The sequence below is a fragment of the Schistocerca piceifrons genome, chromosome 1, assembly GCF_021461385.2.
Source record: "Schistocerca piceifrons isolate TAMUIC-IGC-003096 chromosome 1, iqSchPice1.1, whole genome shotgun sequence".
NCBI classification, from domain to species: Eukaryota; Metazoa; Arthropoda; class Insecta; order Orthoptera; family Acrididae; genus Schistocerca; species Schistocerca piceifrons.
The window spans coordinates 1134532574-1134550875 of NC_060138.1; the positions used below are offsets into that span (position 1 = coordinate 1134532574).

General features: G+C 40.3%; 1 protein-coding gene across 4 annotated transcripts in view; it reads left to right on the forward strand.

The window, feature by feature from the left end:
• LOC124780558 overlaps positions 1–15269 on the forward strand; it is a 110460-nt gene extending 95191 nt beyond the window's left edge. For all 4 annotated transcript variants that reach the window (XM_047253791.1, XM_047253789.1, XM_047253792.1 and 1 more), the window contains exon 11: positions 14561–15269. In XM_047253791.1, coding sequence (XP_047109747.1) covers positions 14561–14742 — 182 coding nt within the window. In that variant the 3' untranslated portion in view covers positions 14743–15269. The remainder of the gene's footprint in view (positions 1–14560) is intronic.
• The last annotated feature ends 3033 nt before the right edge of the window (positions 15270–18302 follow it).

The following is an 18302-nucleotide window of genomic DNA, read 5'->3' on the forward strand; positions in this document are numbered from 1 at the left end:
TCCCACACTGCTGAGCAGTATTCAAGCAGTGGGCGAACAAGGGTACTGTAACCTACTTCCTTTGTTTTTGGATTGTATTTCCTTAGGATTATTCCAATGAATCTCAGTCTGGCATCTGCTTTACCAACTATAAACTTTATATGATCATTCCATTTTAAATCACTCCTAGTGCGTACTCCCAGATAATTTATGGAATTAACTGCTTCCAGTTGTTGACCTGCAGTGTAAGACCTCTTAATGCTATAGACATATGAACACACGCAAATGTTTACTTGAAGATGCTAAACATGCAGGGTCAGTAATATTGAATAAAATATTTTGTCTCAAATATGTTGACAGCTTTAGCAGAATTTTACAAATCTGCCTTCTGTCACAAGATGTGCTTCAGAACTTGTGTTGTACCTCCACTAGACTTGATGTTATTTTTCAATTTGTGTTGTTTTGTCTTAATTTTACAGAATGCCATTCTTCAATAATTTACAACTGGCAGCAGACCATGTTTTATTATTGTAACTCCCCACAATACCTTATATTTACTCATTGGGTAGATTATAAACAGCCAGTCATAGTTTCTTGGTTTCACAAATAACAGATAAGTGTGTTAATTTTATATAGTGTTTGAAAAAGTCATGAAAAACTAATTGTTTGTACTTCTGGCATATGCAAACAACTGGGGGTGGATCTCTCTTTTTTAATTGTATTCCTTCATTCCTTCTTATTAGATTTTTACTGCACTGTATGGATGTAAACCTGATTGGAAATGCTACGTAAGAGTATTGCAGAGTACGATTAAGAAAAAAAATGTTAAAGTCACCACACAGCAAAATATTAAGGTACTTTGAGTTGTAGAGTCTAATTTTGAAACGAATATTATTCCAAGGACTGTTTTCTTATTTTTGATTCCTTATGGGGATAGGCTATGAAAAAACAATTGCCTTAAGTACATTAACCTCGTATGTCCCCCCCGAGCAACGTACTGCACGTGGTCATGTGACACCCCACTACTGACAAAATTCCAAACAGAAATGCGACTGATGAAGGCGTATGCACAGAGCAAACACTAACCACAAGTTTCCTGTGTCACAGTAGCTGCACACACGCAGTAATGCCTGTTTTCTGGTGCACACTGGCAACTATTCAAACAATCCTATTTCTAATAGTTCACGGGAAAATATTTCAAATGATGGTTTGAGAAGCATTATATTATGAATTACATTATGTGCGGGAATTTGTGATGAATTTCTTAAATCAAAGAGCATTTGACTGACATTCAAAACTTAATACTTTGAGCACCAGCTACTTAGAAAATTTTTGGGCCCAGAGGACCAGCCATTTATGTTGTTAATTAAAATTTCACTGGCACATTTGTGTTTGATGTATCTGAAGGGGTAGCACACATTACCTAACAGTGATGCTTCTATTGGCTTACTGCATCAAATGATGAGCTGTGATGGGCTGACAAAAGTGCATCACCATATCAATTTCGATGCTTCGGAAACTAATGTGCTGTATATGCTGGAATTCATGCCCATACTTTTGTAATAAGAAAATATGCGGTGTACATGTTGCTGCACATCTAGTCTCCTAAAGTGCCAGAAAAAGGATTGATAAGCTTGCAGCTCCAAGGGAAAGAGTACTGTCACTTAACAAGGAAAAAGTTTATTTCCACCCAGGAAACTGGGAAATCTGGGACTTTCATACACTCTATTTTACCAAACATCTTGTCAGATAATTGCCTGTGGTATATCAGCTGTCAAGTGAGAGGTTGCCCACTAACCATTCAACCAGCAGTTCAGAATGTAGGTAAATGACCCCTCTTGGGGGGGGAGGGGGGGGGAGTTGATTGTCAAAGAGTAGTGCCTGCAGCTACTAACCAGCAGTAATAAAATAGCGAGCTGTTAATCATGGGAACCATGTGTTGGAGGTGCCTCCAAAGCATCAGCAGCTTGTTGCCCAGACCAGCTCACTGTTGAGCCTAGTGTACTTCAGGTTCTCAGCCTATGTGGAATAGGATACGAGAGACTTTATATTAAACTGGCATGTTCACATACCCGGCCCATTTGCTTCTGAAACAAGGGAACCATTCCAGGGATAGGAGAAGTCTGAGTGGCCAGCAACTTACCTCTGATCCAGTTGGCTTTCACTATCCATTATTTCAGCCACACAGGTCCTAAAGACAGGCAGGGGAACTGTCGGTCTTCATCGACCACTGAGTGAAGAATGCACGACACGTGGCCTAGTGTCTTCCATGTAAAATCTTGAGACAGAATTTCTGGCCAGGACTTTCCTTCAAGAGGCAAAATACTCAATACTGCTGACAACACTATCATAGTTGTCATAACTATTGCTTTGTAAAATAAAGGAAAAACACACAGTGCACAGGGCCCACGGGCTGGTGCATTTGGATGTACTTCTACCTTCTGAGAGAGAGAGAGAGAGAGAGAGAGAGAGAGAGAGAGAGAGAGAGAGAGAGAGAGAGAGAGCTAGTATAAAAAAGTTTTCTGCTGCTGTTTCCATGCACCACTCATCAGTCAGATATAGGTGAGCAGTTGCCTTTCCTTTCTTTTACGCAATATTCCATCCAGGAATCTCTATTGTTATATCTATTAGTTCCTTCCTCAGGAAAGAGACAGGATAGGTTGGGGAATGTTAAAAAAGGAAGGACATGTCATTCAGACCCCAGGATGTGAGGGACCCACAGACAGTCTGAGGTTTAGGCTAAGGAAACATTAAATATGTAAAAGAACAAGGGGTAACTTGGACTGCTGAAAGTATAACTATATTGAGAAAAAAGGTTACAGAAGGTGAGGGATTTCTGTACAGAGATAAGAGGTACTGAATGAATGTGCAGAAAATAACAGATAAGAGAACATCAGGTAACTGTAGTGTAAAGATTACTGAAATGGAAATGGTAAACGACAGCTAAACACAGAATAGTAGTAGTCAGATAAAAAATTGTTAATATGTGAGAGAGGAGAAAAATCACCAAAGTGAGGGAAATAATGGAAATGATCGTATGGCATTGTCGGCCGGGAGCCCCCATTCGGGGAAGTTCGGGTGCTGTATTGCAAGTCCTTTTTAGGTGACGCCCCATCGGCGACTTGCGAGTCAATAATGATGATGGATACACAACACCCAGTCCCCTGCTGGGAATCGAACCCGGGTCCCCTGCGTGGTAGGTGATCATGCTACTGCTACACTACAGAGGCAGACACCAAATTGAGGAAGAAGGTAGCCAGACAAAGAAACAGAATGGTATGGAAAGAGATAATTAAACAATAAGATTACATCCAAATAGGGAAAAGGATTTCATTGGTAATGAGGCAAAAAGAATTCCTATGTAAAAAAAAAAAAAGCCCCGAAGGCAAAAATATGGATTGCCAAATAATCTAAAGAAGGTGAAGAGGTAATTTACACAACCTATTGGCCACTGACTGACTCAGGACTGAAGACCACAAGAACAACAACATTGGCCACTGAAATAATGTGCAGAAAATTGAAACAAGAGATAGTTGTTAAATGTGCTATAAATGTAACTGAAAAACCAATACACTGCTCTGCAAAACTTAATGATGAAATAGATAAAGGAACAGAACATATTAAAAACTTGGTGGAAATGAATGAAAGCATGGGAGCATGCTGCCATAGGTCTCCCAGTCACGCGCAGAAAGTTGGATGTCACATAGCATGAAATCAACTTGACTGTAGCGCCTAATGGTGCTTGCCCCATAACATGAGGCACTTGAAGTAATGGCAAGAGACAATGTTTGTCAACCACCATGCACTTGTGGTGCACTTCGGTAATCTTCTTCGTTACAACATGGCCCAGAGACAGCATCTGGACTACTTCACATGGGGAAGAATCCTGGGGAGACTGGAAGCAAAATGAAGTATTGTGAGTGTAGCCCAGTAGTTTTGTATTGCTTGCAGCATTGTTTCATATGCAAAAAGAATGTTGACAACCACAGGCACTGCTGCCTGAAGGAGAACAGGTGGTAAACTATGGCAGCAGATTATTGCTACATTGTGAAACAGGCAAGAAGGCACCCAAGCCAAACAAAACCACATGCAACAGAACTGCAAGACATGAAATTGCACATGTCACTGTGGCGCAGCTACCGCATCGATACGGTCTCTTTGCCCGGTGATCAGTACATTTTGCTCCATTGACATCCCCACATGGGCGGCTGGTTTCCGAGCATGCCAAAGGCATAGGAACTGGGCCAGTGAGGAGTGGGGTCACATGCTCTTCTCAGATGAGAGCAGATTCAGTCTGAGTAGTGATTCAGGATGTATCCTCATATGGTAAGAGGCGGAAGCACCCAGGAACGTTTTTGCATTGTTAACATGATTTCTTTTTGCTGATTCAGTTTTATTGTTTGGGGAGGTGTAATGTTGCGGGGTGTACAAACCTCTAAATCTTTGAAAACATTGTACTCACTTTTTAACATTTTTGCAACAGTGTACTCCTTCCCCATGTCGGTCTTTCCAGGTGTGCATGCGGCCCTTGTGGATAACAATGCATGACCACTTCAAACAGAGCTGGTGGAACTACTCTTGAAATGAGGATATTCAACAAATTGACTGGCCTGCCAATTCCCTCAACTGAATTGCCCTCAAGTGCTTGTGGGATGCGATGGGGTGTGTTGCAGTGTGTCCACATGCACAGATGACCAGTGAACAGTTGTCAACTGTACTGGTGGAAAAGTGGAGCTCAGCATGGGAGCTGCATTGCTGTCTATTGTGATCATACACACTATTAAGAATGACATCGTGCCCATCGTAATGTCCAGGGAACCACCATAAATCGTGATGACTTCAGTATAATCACTGCGTTTTATTAAAGTATCATTTCTGTTCGTCTCACTGCATATTTCTTTAAGTTATCTTCTGTACTACACTTAGCATTTTGTCCTGTGTGCAGACCAAATTTCATTGGGTTATGTTACTTGTCAGGGACACATCATGTGAGAGTTTGGGACAATAGTGTAAGTCTCCAAGGAAATGAGAGAAGATTGCTAAATGCAGAAAGACAGAAGCCACACAAGAATAATTGGTGTAGGAACAAGGAAACACAACCACAGAACAAAGAGGAAAGACTGTTGAAGAATGAAAGTGGACAGTAAAGAAAAAATAATTGCTTAACAATGAAAAAAGTACACCAGATAAAGAAAAAGATATTGCTGGTGTAAGTTTATGGTAGTAAGCCATTTGAGGTCTTTGGGTTATGTATACAGGGTGGGCCATTGATCGTGACCGGGCCAAATATCTCACGAAATAAGTGTCAAACAAAAAAACTACAAAGAACGAAACTTGTCTAACTTGAAGGGGGAAATCAGATGGCACTATGGTTGGCCCGCTAGATGGCGCTGCCATAGATCAAACTGATATCAACTGCGTTTTTTAAAAAATAGGAACCCCCATTTTTTTATTACACATTCGTGTAGTACGTAAAGAAATATGAATGTTATAGTGGGACCATTTCTTTCGCTTTGTGATAGATGGCACTGTAGTAGTCACAAACATATGGCTCAAAATTTTAGACGAACAGTTGGTAACAGATCGGTTTTTTTAATTAAAATACAGAATGTAGGTACGTTTGAACATTTTATTTTGGTTGTTCCAATGTGATACATGTACCTTTGTATTTCTGAGAACGCATACTGTTACAGTGTGATTACCTGTAAATACCACATTAATGCAATAAATGCTCAAAATGATGTCCGTCAACCTCAATGCATTTGGCAATACGTGTAACGACATTCCTCTCAACAGCGAGTAGTTCGCCTTACGTAGTGTTCGCAGATGCATTGACAATGCGCTGACGCATGTTGTCAGGCATTGTCCGTAATGTTCACACATGCATTGACAAAGCGCTGACGCATGTCGTCACGATAGCAAATATCCTTCAACTTCCCCCACAGAAAGAAATCCGGCGAGGTCAGATCCGGCGAATGTGCGGGCCATTTGCTTCGGCAACCAATCCACCTGTCATGAAATACGCTATTCAATACCACTTCAACTGCACGCGAGCTATGTGCTGGTCATCCATCACATTGGAAGTACATTGCCAGTCCGTCATGCAGTGAAACATCTTTTAGTAACATCGGTATAACATTACGTAGAAAATCTAAAGAAATATGAATGTTTTAGTTGGACCACTTTTTGCGTTTTGTGATAGATGGCGCTGTAAGGGTCACAAACGTACAAGTACGTGGTATCACGTAACATTCCGCCAGTGCAGATGGTATTTGCTTCGTGATACATTACCCATGTTAAAATGGACGGTTTACTAACTGTGGAAAAGGTCGATATCATGTTGATATATGGCTATTGTGATCAAAATGCCCAACGGGCGTGTGCTATGTTTGCTGCTCGCTATCCTGGACGACATCATCCAAGTGTTTGGACCGTTCACCAGATAGTTACGTTATTTAAGGAAACAGGAAGTGTTCAGCCACGTGTGAAACGTCAACCACGACCTGCAACAAATGATGATGCCCAAGTAAGTGTTTTAGCTACTGTCATGGCTAATCCGCACATCAGTAGCAGACAAATTGCGTGAGAATCAGAAATCTCAAAAACGTTGGTGTTGAGAATGCTACATCAACATCGATTGCACCTGTACCATATTTCTATGCACCATGAATTGCATGGCGACAACTTTGAACGTCATGTACAGCTCTGACACTGGGCACAAGAGAAATTACGGGATGATGACAGGTTTTCTGCATGCATTCTATTTAGCGATGAAGCGTCATTCACCAACAGTGGTAACGTAAAATAGAATGCATGCAGAAAATCTGTCATCATCCCGTAATTTCTCTTGTGCCCAGTGTCAGAACTGTACAAGACGTTCAAAGTCGTCGCCATGCAATTCATGGTGCATAGAAATATGGTACAGGTGCAATCGATGTTGATGTAGCATTCTCAACACCAACGTTTTTGAGATTTCTGATTCTCACGCAATTTGTCTGCTACTGATGTGCGGATTAGCCGTGACAGTAGCTAAAACACTTACTTGGGCATCATCATTTGTTGCAGGTCGTGGTTGACGTTTCACACGTGGCTGAACAGTTCCTGTTTCCTTAAATAACGTAACTATCTGGCGAACGGTCCAGACACTTGGATGATGTCGTCCAGGATAGCGAGCAGCAAACATAGCACACGCCCGTTGGGCATTTTGATCACAATAGCCATATATCAACATGATATCGACCATTTCCACAGTTGGTAAACCGTCCATTTTAACATGGGTAATGTATCACGAAGCAAATACCGTCTGCACTGGCGGAATGTTACGTGATACCACATACTTGTACGTTTGTGACCCTTACAGCGCCATCTATCACAAAACGCAAAAAGTGGTCCAACTAAAACATTCATATTTCTTTACGTACTACACAAATATGTAATAAAAAATTGGGGTTCCTATTTAAAAAAACGCAGTTGATATCCGTTTGACCTATGAAAGCACCATCTAGCGGACCAACCATAGCACCATCTGGTTTCCCTCTTCAACCCTGACGAGTTTCGTTCTTTGTAGTTTTTTTGTTTGATGCTTATTTAGTGAGATATTTGGTGCGGTCACTATCAATGGACCACCCTGTAGAGTTGAGTCATGACTAGTGGATCAAACAGAATAATGTCATTGTTGGAAGTTAGAAAAGTAGCTGGAGTGCTAAGTATGTAAGAAGGAGAAAAAGCACAGGTGTGAGTTAATCATTTGTCATCAGAAATAAATGTTTAGTGAAATAAAAAGATTTGAACTGTTGTTTTCTAAATGTTAGTGGCTCACATAATCCAAGTCTAATGAGTGACTTGGTATATGACTGCACAGTTTCTGCTTCCCTGCACTGATATCTTAAAAAGTGGCAACAGGTGATGAGGACAATCTTCAGTTGAGAAGAGTGTGAGGGAGAATAAACCTAAACCATAAGTCTAAAAGTAAAAGTGATGGTTAAGAGAATAGCTCACATGCCAACCTTCGGCAGAAAAGAACGCCTTGTGGAGAGGCGAGGAGAAACCACACAACCTATGAAAGAAGTATTCAATGGACTGTGAAGTCAAGTGATAACTACTGCAAATTACTCCTTATGGCTGAAAAATGGAAGTAATTATCAAGATAAATAGAGATCATGATAACAGCAAAATGAACAAGGTCACAAATCTAAGGATTTAGGATTTTCGGACAGTAGTGAATTCAGAGTGGGAGATTAATTTTACATCATCCTTGTGAAGATGAAGCATGAGTCTGCTTGCGCCACACACTGGCGCAACTTTGCATACGCCTTGGGGCCATCTGCCAGCCACACAGTCGTTGCTGGTTGATACGTGCAGGAATGTTGATCTTGGTCCACTCAAATCAAGTCAGCTGGCAATGTCTGTATACTACAAATATCGTGCTCCAGTAACGTGGGCACCCAGACGTACCAACAATGACACACAGACATGTCATCACACAAATAAATAGTGATTTTGTGTGCGTATTTTTTCGTTATTTCTTATTTCATGACCATGTTATACAGGGCATGCAAAAAGTAAGTAATCTTGTTTTCATTAGGTATCAATATTGGGGTGGGGAGGGGGGGGGGGGGGGAAGAGGGTCTGCTCTCTCTCTAGCTCATTAAGGAATTCACCCAAAAGGTTGTGAAATTTTTTTTAGCTATTGCCATTTCTTGATGAAGGGACACTGACTTTATAAGGTTGATGTATTTGATGACAAAATAATGAAAAGAATAGACCTTAAAGGTTTTCCTTTTGTTTTCCAAAATTCTGATAAATTTGGAAAAAGATTTAGTGGGGTGAATGTAAGGCTATATTAGGAAACTAGCTGTGTATTTCATATGTTTAGAGTTGAGTCAAGGTTAGCATGCTGAGTGGAATAATGTGATTGTCGGCAGTTAGAACAATAGTCAGATTGCTAAGTATGAAAGCATATGTGCTTGCATTAATCATTTGTCATCACCTAGAGGCGTTTAGTGAAATAAAAATTGATGATTTAAATGTTGGTTTCTAAATGTTTATGCGTGTGATTAGCCAAGTATCATGAGTAACACGGCACATGACTGTTAAATTCCTGTTGCCAAAGAAAGGAAAAAATGTTGCTAATTAGAGAGAGATTATTGTTAAATTGGAGGGATCTCTACACACTAAATAAAAAAATTGCGAAATGACAAGCAAGTAAATAACCCACAAATGGGATTAAAAAAATGCTAAAAAAAAGAAAACGTGGTCAGGGTGTATATGACCCGTGACAACTGGGAGATCTGGGAATTTTTTCATCCGGGAGAAAACTGGGAAAAACCTGGGAATTTTTTAGAATTCCGGGAATTTTTTATTGTTTTAGTTTTTGGTTACATTTTTGTAACTTTGACTAGTAAGAACCAATACTCTAACAAAAAATATTACTGTATTTCGCTACTGCAGCAACAAAACACGAACGAGAGAAAAAAAAAAAACGAAAATAAAATCTAATTTGCAAAGGAAATGTGCCATATACAGGAACAAACAACAGTGCTCATACAAGCATCTGCCAACAGCAAAATGTGTCAAAGGCTTTAGGAAGACTATGCAGTGTTTCATAACAACAAATTACCTCCGATGAGCGTGATGTCACAACTGTTTACATTAGATTCGTTTGAGCGGTTGCGAGCGAGCTTATGTGCATGTGCAGGTGAGTCGCATAAAAGTAGTACCTTCTCCTGCTTCTGGCTACAGAAGTGTGTCAGTTAGCTGAATAAGCAATAGCAGCCAGCAGCCAGATGCTATCCGGAAAAATTTTACTGGTGCACCTAAGCTGGCAAATTCACATAAGCGCAACAGGCCCGGAACTAGGGGGCTGGAGCAAACCAGGGTATCTATCTGTCCCGGGCGGCAGTTTTAGAGGGGTGGGGGGTACCAAATTCATATTATTGAGGAAAAAGACCGTGTTTGATAAAGCACCAAGCATCCAGCGCACGTTGATCTATTGATTACTCATATGATTTTGAACGCCTCCCTGTTGGTTTTTAAACATTTTTTGATCAAATTCTAAGTTGATTTCTGAATGAATCATAAGTTGATTTTTGAATGCGTGCATAGTGTATGCGATGTCTCTGCCAGGGGAATCCCCGTCGCATCTAGAAATAAACTTTCCTGCACACAAAAGGGGATGGGTCTATACGAGCTGAGCACTAGCCGGTGTGGCTGAGCGGTTCTAGGCGCTACAGTCTGGAACTGCGCGACCGCTACGGTCGCAGGTTCAAATCCTGCCTCGGGCATGGATGTGTGTGATGTCCTTAGGTTAGTTAGGTTTAAGTAGTTCTAAGTTCTAGGGGACTGATGACCTCAGAAGTTAAGTCCCATAGTGCTCAGAGCCATTTGAACCATTTTTTATACGAGCTGAGCGAATAAAGCCGAAAGGGTGAATGACAATCGCTGTTTATGTGGTTGACTGGGTTTGCAAATGATCAGCGTTGTTATAATTACTAGCGAATTCCATAGATTCAGACTACCAGAGTGGAAATAAACGACTAACAGGAATAACAGGCAACTAAGATTACATATTGTCTTTTCCGTGTATCCAAGAAAATGAAATTTTGACAGAAAATTTTTGGCTAGACCGGTACAGTACTAAGGGCCAGTTATACAGTCCCTGGCTAGCAGCTGCTAAAATTCAATTCTGGGAGTAGCGCGAAAAATGCGTTGTACGAACACTTAATAATGCCTAACCAGAGAACAAATGCGGGGTCACTAAACCGCTGATTGTGGCAGGGTTAGTGAAGTTAACCAGGGAATAAATTTTGAAACTGGCAGGAATAGCTACAGAATTGGTGATGACAAGATTGTTTGTTAGAATGAGGAAGGAGAAGAAACCGAGATGCACACAAATTACGGAAGAGTATGACAATTCCAAATTTATATAAAAATTTCGTACTATTACTTTTCGATCTCATGCTTAAGAAGCTAGATAGTATGAATGAAATGTGAAACTATTTACTAATATAAAACCTTTTGCTTGCAATAGGCCTGGTAGCATTTGATATTGTTACTTCGTGAATTATATTCTGTCCTGCTGTAAAAATGACCTTTTGTGCCAAAACAGTGTCATTTATTTGGTTTGTGTAACAATTGCTGCAATATTAGGCAGGTCAATTTCGTTTTATCTAGCAGACTATTTGGGTACTATTTGTATTAACAGCTTTTCTGCGTTTTTTCATGTAGCAAAACGTTTGACGAACTTTGATGAAGTAATAGATTCTTTCCCAGAAAGGAAAGTACGCCATATAAAGCTGTGGCAGGATTAGAGAGAGAAAAAAGCTAGGACTTGAGGATTGAAGAAATGTGTACTGTCTTGCTTGTCTCTTGTCTTTACTCGTTTTATGTATCCCATATTTAATTTTATGTCACACAGAACAGCAAGTTATTAGCAAATAGGTAGTAAAGCCTGAAAATTTTCTGAAGAGTTCTTGTCCTCCCGGTTACAAATAATCCCATACACTACAAACTGCGAGATTTTTTAAAGAGGGGCAGGATGTCAAACCGGCCGACTGGGAGCAGGAGAGGCACCATACGAAATGTTAATTTCCTCTAGCTTGAATATAGTTTTATGGCACCCATTACAAACTATAACATGTTTGAATTCCACAGAGCGAAATACAGAGACGTGTGATGGAAGAATTCTGTGAAGAAGCATGGCACTAGACTTCGACACACTTAAGACCAAATAACATGTTTTACGTTCCCTCGATCATATATGTTTTATGTATCAGACTTTTCAGAAAGATGTGCGCTACAATATGAAGATATTTTTGAAAAGTCGATTTTTTAAATTTCTGGCGTCCTACCTCAAACGCTCGAGGGAGGGATAGCGCCACTATTTAATATTGGCCCGGTTCGGAAATATCGAAGATCCGGACCTGATGCACAGAGCAGTCTGAGTTGTAGTGGGGAGGTGGTAGTCTCCACGTGACCCGTATTTAAGTTAAGTGGGTTTGCTGTTTCCTCTTCGTTTATTGTTCTCACGTCAAATGAAAACAAAACGGATTTCTGTGGTTGGGAGCCATCAAGTGAATTAAAATACATTCACACAATTACGGAAGGCCAAAATAGTTGTTAGTTTCAGATTTTATTTTATTTCTACCTTTCTGACAGTCAAGGGTTAATCGCCTTGCAGAACAATGAAGTTATCTTTCCAGAATGAGATTTTCACTCTGCAGCGGAGTGTGCGCTGGTATGAAACTTCCTGGCAGATTAAAACTGTGTGCCTGACCGAGACTCGAACTCGGGACCTTTGCCTTTCGCTGGCAAGTGCTCTACCATCTGAGCTACCGAAGCACGACTCACGCCCGGTCTCACAGCTTTACTTCTGCCAGTATCTCGTCTCCTACCTTCCAAACTTTACAGAAGCTCTCCTGCGAACCTTGCAGAATTAGCACTCCTGAAAGAAAGGATATTGCGGAGACGTGGCTTAGCCACAGCCTGGGGGATGTTTCCAGAATGAGATTTTCACTCTGCAGCGGAGTGTGTGCTGATATGAAACTTCCTGGCAGATTAAAACTGTGTGCCTGACCGAGACTCGAACTCGGGACCTTTGCCTTTCGCGGGCAAGTGCTCTACCATCTGAGCTACCGAAGCACACTCCGCTGCAGAGTGAAAATCTCATTCTGGAAACATCCCCCAGGCTGTGGCTAAGCCACGTCTCCGCAATATCCTTTCTTTCAGGAGTGCTAGTTCTGCAAGGTTCGCAGGAGAGCTTCTGTAAAGTTTGGAAGGTAGGAGACGAGATACTGGCAGAAGTAAAGCTGAGAGACCGGGCGTGAGTCGTGCTTCGGTAGCTCAGATGGTAGAGCACTTGCCCGCGAAAGGCAAAGGTCCCGAGTTCGAGTCTCGGTCGGGCACACAGCTTTAATCTGCAAAGTTATCTTTGTCAGTTTGTTAAAGAAATTTGACTTATTAATCTTTTCTGCTGAGGCATTCAATTTATTTGAAACGAAGTGTTTAATTCCACACTATTGCCTAGTTTCAACTGTTCGCTACATTTCAAGTTCACGTTTTCATCGTCTAGCACGTATGGCATTAAGCCATAATGAAAAACCAAACATGAGATAATGCGATACTGGTACTCCAAGAAAATTTACGTCTGAATCTGGACATAGGAATGTGCACTTTAAGCCGCATCATGCATCTTAGTAGGGTTCACAAAATTCCCATGCTTTTGGAGTATCCCCTAACGTCTTGTCTCTTTTATGACATAATGTAAGATCTTTTGATGTTTTACACGTACAAACATACGGGCTTCCTGCACCATCGCAGCTGCACAAGCGCGGTGACGCCTGTCATCTGACGCAACTGCTGAAATGAATCTATTTCTAACAGGTCGCAGGAAAATATTCCGAGCGGTTGTTTGAAAAGCGTTACTTTCACGTAAAGTAAATTTCCTTTTACACAAGATGAACTCTGTCCGCCAATGTCCGATGAATTTCTTAAATTGCAGAGTGTTTGACTCTCATTCAAAATTGAAATCTTTGAGAACGACCATTTAGAATATTTTCGAGCCCAGAAGATCAGACATTTATGTCGTCGTTAAAAATTTTACTGGCACAAAGTGTAACACGTGCAAAAAAGATCAACATTATGTGTGCAAGCTTAACTTCTCTTGCAGCTTTTTAATCTTAGAGGCCAATATTATAGGCTATGTGAAAGCTTTTCTTTACTTTAAGCAGCACTATGTATATTAATTTTTAACCATTAACTTTCCCTTTTTGTGTATTCACACTACTTAACAGTGATGTTGCTATTGGTTGACTACATCATGTGTCCTATGCTCCGAATATCCGCTCTCATCGGCTGGGGAGATCGCTTGACATGAGCTACGACCGGCTTACAAAAGCGCATCGCAATCTCGATCTCAATCCTTCCGAAAGTAACATGTGGTGTTTGGTGGAATTCGAATTTATATTTTCATAATACGAAATACGCAGTGTACATGTTGCTGCACATCAGACATCTTTCCAAAACGTGTTTTTTTTTTTTTTCGCCCCCTGAGTTTCGTTTTCTAAACTGCCAGGAAATTCTACCCCGGTGTATAAAACTACAACCATTGAAAGGATTTATAAGTTTTACAGTTCTGAGGAAAAGTATACTATTACTTAACACGGAAAAAGTGTATTTTCATCCGGGAGAAAGTGTATTTTTAACCGGGAAATCCGGGAAAAATCCTGGAATTTTTTTTTTTCCTCGTCCACGTATACACCCTGGTGGTGCATTGCATGAAAATAAAATTGTCAAGAAAAGTAGTAAATTATGAGAGGATTGCTGGGCACTACATACTTTCAAAAGGTCAAATATTTAGTATTGTAGATTGACATGTATAAAACTGACGACACTGTCCCAACTTTTGGAACTATTAGTTCCTTCCACTAGGGAGGGAGAGGAATTGGTTGAAGAAGGTTAAAACGGAACAACAGGACACTCCAGCCCCAGGATATGTGGCTCTTAATCATTTGTAATACTTGTATCTGAAAACAATTGTTAGAGAAATGTAATAAAAGTTCTTTTTTTTCCTTCTTTTTTGCAGGTGACCCCGATGCTTTAGGTGTGCGAGGATGGCATGAAGTTGGCTGCTTGACACCTCTGAATCTCACATATGATGTGACTCCACCAGATCTTGTAACAGCAGTTGTCACAGAACTTGCTATTCTGCCCTGTACCAGTGTTCCTGTAATATTGCGCATTAAACCATCTGAGGCTGGCTTTTGAGGGCTGACACTGGTATGAGAGTTAAATAATTAGCATTCTGCTAATCTACAGTTTGCCTTTGTTCTACAGCTACTAGTTTTTGTTTCAACAAAGCTTCCATGTCAATAATACCATTGTTTGAGTGAGAGTGCCAAGAAAGTAAAATCAAAAATGTTATTAACTTTATATGTGATTAAATGAAAGTTGTCAAATAATTATGATTACTTATGTACTGACACAGTACAACAGCAAAGTAAGACTGTACTTATTACAATGTAAATAACTTCAGAAACATGGTAGTAAAATAATATACATGGAAAATAAGACTGTCAAGGGAATGTGTCTTCCCAGTTTTCCCCTGTATTGAAACCGATCTTGTTATCAAGAGCCAGTAGGCATGGATATCTCAGTGATGATTCTGTTGTTTCTGTTAATCTTGTTTCATACACCATTTGTATTGATATTATGTTGTGTTTGTTAAATATATTTTTCTTGTAATATGTTGTTTAAATTTTGGTTTTAGTAAAGTAAGCGGTACAAAAACTAAATTTGTGCAGTTATTAAAATTTCTGTAATGTCATATATGGCAAGGATAGGTATCTTGTTTTACTTTTATTCACAACAGAACTGAAAAAAAATTGGGCAGTTAGACTTTAATAAAATAACTGTGTAATCAAGAATTCTCTCCATTGCACTGTCTATGCCGGCAAACACACAATGCCACTGCCATAGCCCTCAAGATGGACTGGTCCCACCATAGGAACTGAATAGGTATATGCCACATCTCTATATTATCACCACCATAGTTCAGTGCTTAACACATATCCCGAAGTTGTCAGTTTATGTACCCTTAAGTATCTATTGGGAGCAGATAAATGTACCACTGATGTATCTCAATATTAGGATGAGAAAAGTCTGGTTTACAGAAATGAGAAAGAAAGGAGGTTTTATTCAAACCATGGATAAAATTTTGAAGACTTTATACGCGAGGAGTCACCTGCATTCTGCTAGTGGGGCTTTTCAAGAGAGGTTGGAAGTCTCCCTGTGGTTGTAGTATTAATGCATTAGTGTCACAAAAAATTGTGACCACACAACATTCAGTTTTCTAAAATTATCTGGGTATGATGTTTCCATGAAGAAAAATTTTGGAATTAAAACCAGTCCCCGATCGAGGTCTCGGGTTAGGGACTGACAAGGTTAAAATGATATTATCTAGAATTGCTGATCAGTACTTCTGAGAGACACAAAAATACACTACCCTAGCATTCAGAACTAACAGCTCCTCCCTGAGGGAGGAGAGGGCAGAGTATGGAAGCAGTGCGTAAAAACAGAGGTTCAGGTCTCTCGAGCCCAGGCATATTGAGATATCTATTGGCTAGGTAATTACAATCCAAACCTTATTGCTAGTAACGGAAAATGCGTAACAGGTGTTACATAATTATGAAGAGCAAGTTAGGAAACAGTGTGTTATGCACTGGTGGAATTATTATTCTCAAGATTAAAACTAAATTAATGGTAACCACAGTTGTACAGTTTTACATGCCGCAATCACTAGCAGATGATGATAAAAATAAATATAATGTATGAAGAACAAATGGGAGATATGGAACAAAGAAACCAACTACTGGATGGCAAAACAAACTGAGATGTGGATACTCAGAATGTAACCTAGTGCTGGTGAGAATACAGGATATTAATAAATGAAGTTGAGACTGCTAAGACAGTTAGTGCTGAACTACATTAAAGTGTTGAGTGCAGTACAACAGAAAAGGAGTAGAATGTAACAAAGAAATAATTGAAGCCCAAAAGGTTACTGAAAGGGAAACAGCCATCAGCAACTCTCAGTATTTGGATCTGGATCAAACAAAGCAAAGAAGGGAATGATGTTTAGTAGTAGGAATATCGTAATTACCAATCAGTGAAATTATGAAGGGTCACAAACAACAAAAAGAGAGTGGCAAAAGCAAAGAATATTTACAGTGTAGTTCTAATAGTATGAAATGTGAACATAACATTTTGGAGAAATTTTCTGAAGCAGTATTTATGGAGTATAGAGTTGTAGAAAAGTAAGATATGTACAATAGAAAGAGAAGCTTGTGAAATGTGCTGCTGCAGAAGGTGCCTTCAAACTATTAGACAAAGAAGTTCGTAGTGAAGAACCACTAACAAGAATAAACGAGGAAAGAAGTCAATGGAAAATCATTACCGGGGGGGGGGGGGGGGGGGGGGGGATGTGGACCATATGTTGAAGCATGTCGTGTTCTATACACTAGAAGTGTTAACTAATTGACAGGGACGTGGAACAGAACTTAAATACAGTCCAGCACTGAAGTGAGGAACAGGGCAAGGGTGTGGGAATAGGGGTGCAGGATGTAGAAGTATGCCAATAAAGATAATTCACCACAGTGTAGGCATTGGTGTTTTGTACTTGTGAGATGTGGAGGGCAGGATTACATAAAGGAAGAGAGAGCTGAAAGAAAAATATGGATGAGAATTTACAGGACTATAACCCAAAGTGTCAGGCCATAGTGAAAAGGAAGGAAGCAGGAAGTGGGGTACCGTTATAAGACAGAGGCTAACAGCAGTTGAGGTCAGGGAGATTATGACATCAAAATGTGTTGAAGGCAACTTCCCCTGCATAACTCAAAGGCGATCCAGATAGCAGGGGTTGCAAAACAGTTAGTTTACTATTTCATGCTCAGGAGGATGGTCTGCCTGAATAAAAATCTATGTAATAATTCCAGAAAATGTCTGTTTTTAGGCTTTTGTGACCAGAATCAACATGCATAAAACTCTAGGTTGTAGACCATCTCAAGTAAAACGATGAAACAATATTTCAGCTAATATTGCCAGTGGCTTTCATCATGAAGTCCATGTGCAATAGTGTCTTCAGTATTGATTTAAATTTTACAACGCTTTCTGAAATGTCCCACTATAGTTGATTACTGTGCTCCCACTGAAAGAATCTCTACTTCAACACCTCCAACCAATTGCTCAGAGTCTGACCTGTCATATCAGCGATACAAACTGGTTCCTTCAGTGACCCAAAAATGCCATACTCTCTTCCCCTTCCCCCAGTGCTACCTGGATCCCATGTTGTCACTGTTGATCCCACCTCCCTAAACATTCCTCATGCACCTGTCCTTGCTACTGTTTATACAACTTACCAATTACATCCCAATGCGCAACGACTTCTCTTCTGAGGGGAAGATATAAAATCAGATCTGCAGCACAGCCATGGGCATCCGCATGTCACCTTCCTTTGCCAACCTGTGTACAGGCCATCTAGAGGAAACTTTCCTAACCCTAACCTCTCAAACCCCTTGTTTTGGTTCAGGTCCTTTCATGAAATCTTCATTCCTCCACAACCTCATCACGACCTCTCCCGTCCACTTCACCTGGTCCTCCTCAACACAATGTGCTACCTTCCTGGTCGTTGACTTCCACCTCTCTGATGGCTCCATCCATATTAAGCCCACTAATCACCACCAATACCGGCATTTTGACAGTTGTCACCCCTTCCACACCAAAAATTGCTCCCATATATGCAGTGATGAAAATTCTCTTGTGTACCACACTGA